The sequence below is a fragment of the Mesitornis unicolor genome, unplaced genomic scaffold (genome assembly GCF_000695765.1).
Source record: "Mesitornis unicolor isolate BGI_N332 unplaced genomic scaffold, ASM69576v1 scaffold25284, whole genome shotgun sequence".
NCBI lineage: Eukaryota > Metazoa > Chordata > Aves > Mesitornithiformes > Mesitornithidae > Mesitornis > Mesitornis unicolor.
Window position 1 is genome coordinate 1,158 of NW_010181191.1, and position 1,442 is coordinate 2,599.

The following is a 1,442-nucleotide window of genomic DNA, read 5'->3' on the forward strand; positions in this document are numbered from 1 at the left end:
AGGGTACCTGAGCGACTCCTTCCTCCCAGCCGCGGATCACCTCCTGCTTGCCCATCACGAACTTGAAGGGCTTGTTCCTGTCGCGGGAGGAGTCAAACTTCTTGCCGTCCTCCAGCATACCTGGGGAGAGAGGGACACGCTGGGGACACGGACGGGCTGTGACAGGGAAGAGTCCGAGGTGTTCAGCAGCTCAGGCTTTTCCCTGTGTCAGCACCCAAAAAAAACCCCCCTCTGGGTACCCGAAACATCGCCAGGGTCCGGCGCATCCCATGGGTCCTCAGCCAAATTAATCCTGTCCCCTAAATGAGGATGGGGAGAGGCAGCGCCCAGCGCTGGACACGGGTGAAGGCGACATCCCTGGGGTTAAATATAACTCACCAGCGGCAAAGGAGGAATTTCCTCTGCTCCCCTGCTCCCTGCCTGACCTTCTTGGGGAATCTCGGGGCTGGAGCTGCCTTATAGGACCTGGAGCTGCCTTATAGGAGCCAGGGCTGCCCTATAGGAGCCAGGGCTGTCCTACAGGAGCCACCCTATAGGACCTGGAGCTGCCTTATAGGAGCAGAGCTGCCCTATAGGAGATGGAGCTGCCTCATAGGACCTGGGGCTGCCCTATAGGACATGAAGCTGCCTTACAGGACCTGGAGCTGCCCTATAGAATTCAGAGCTGCCTTATAGGACATGGAGCTGCCCTACAGGAGCTGGGGCTGCCTTATGGGACCAGAGCTGCCTTACAGGACATGGAGCTGCCCTATAGGACCTGGAGCTGCATTATAGGAGCCAGGGCTGCCTTATAGGACATGGACCTGCCCTATAGGACCTGGGGCTGCCTTATAAGAGCCAGAGCTGCCCTATAGGAGCTAGGGCTGCCTTATAGGAACAGAGCTGCCTTACAGGAGATGGGGCTGCCCTTTAGGACCTGGAGCTGCCTTATAAGAGCCGAGACTGCCCTATAGGACCTGGGGCTGCATTATAGGAGCCAGGGCTGCCTTACAGGACATGGAGCTGCCCTACAGAAGCCAGAGCTGCCTTATAAGAGCCAGGGCTGTCCTACAGGAGCCACCCTATAGGACCTGGAGCTGCCTTATAGGAGCAGAGCTGCCCTATAGGAGATGGAGCTGCCTCATAGGAAGAGCCAGAGCTGCCCTATAGGAGCTAGGGCTGCCTTATAGGAACAGAGCTGCCTTACAGGAGATGGGGCTGCCCTTTAGGACCTGGAGCTGCCTTATAAGAGCCACAGCTGCCCTATAGGAACAGAGCTGCCTTACAGAAGCCAGAGCTGCCCTATAGGAGATGGGGCTGCCCTTTAGGACCTGGAGCTGCCTTATAAGAGCCACAGCTGCCCTATAGGAACAGAGCTGCCTTACAGAAGCCAGAGCTGCCCTATAGGAGCTGGGGCTGCCTTATAGGAGCAGCAACTCCGCCGAACTCCCAGCACCGTCTCC

General features: G+C 57.7%; 1 protein-coding gene across 1 annotated transcript in view; it reads right to left on the reverse strand.

Annotated features, from left to right (window-relative positions):
* The window catches only part of FKBP1A (FK506 binding protein 1A, 12kDa), a 1,096-nt gene extending 973 nt beyond the window's left edge, over nt 1-123 (reverse strand). Inside the window, exon 1 of the mRNA XM_010183356.1 lies at nt 8-123. Within this exon, the coding sequence (XP_010181658.1) occupies nt 8-118 (111 nt within the window). The 5' untranslated portion in view covers nt 119-123. The remainder of the gene's footprint in view (nt 1-7) is intronic.
* Nucleotides 124-1,442: the final 1,319 nt, after the last annotated feature.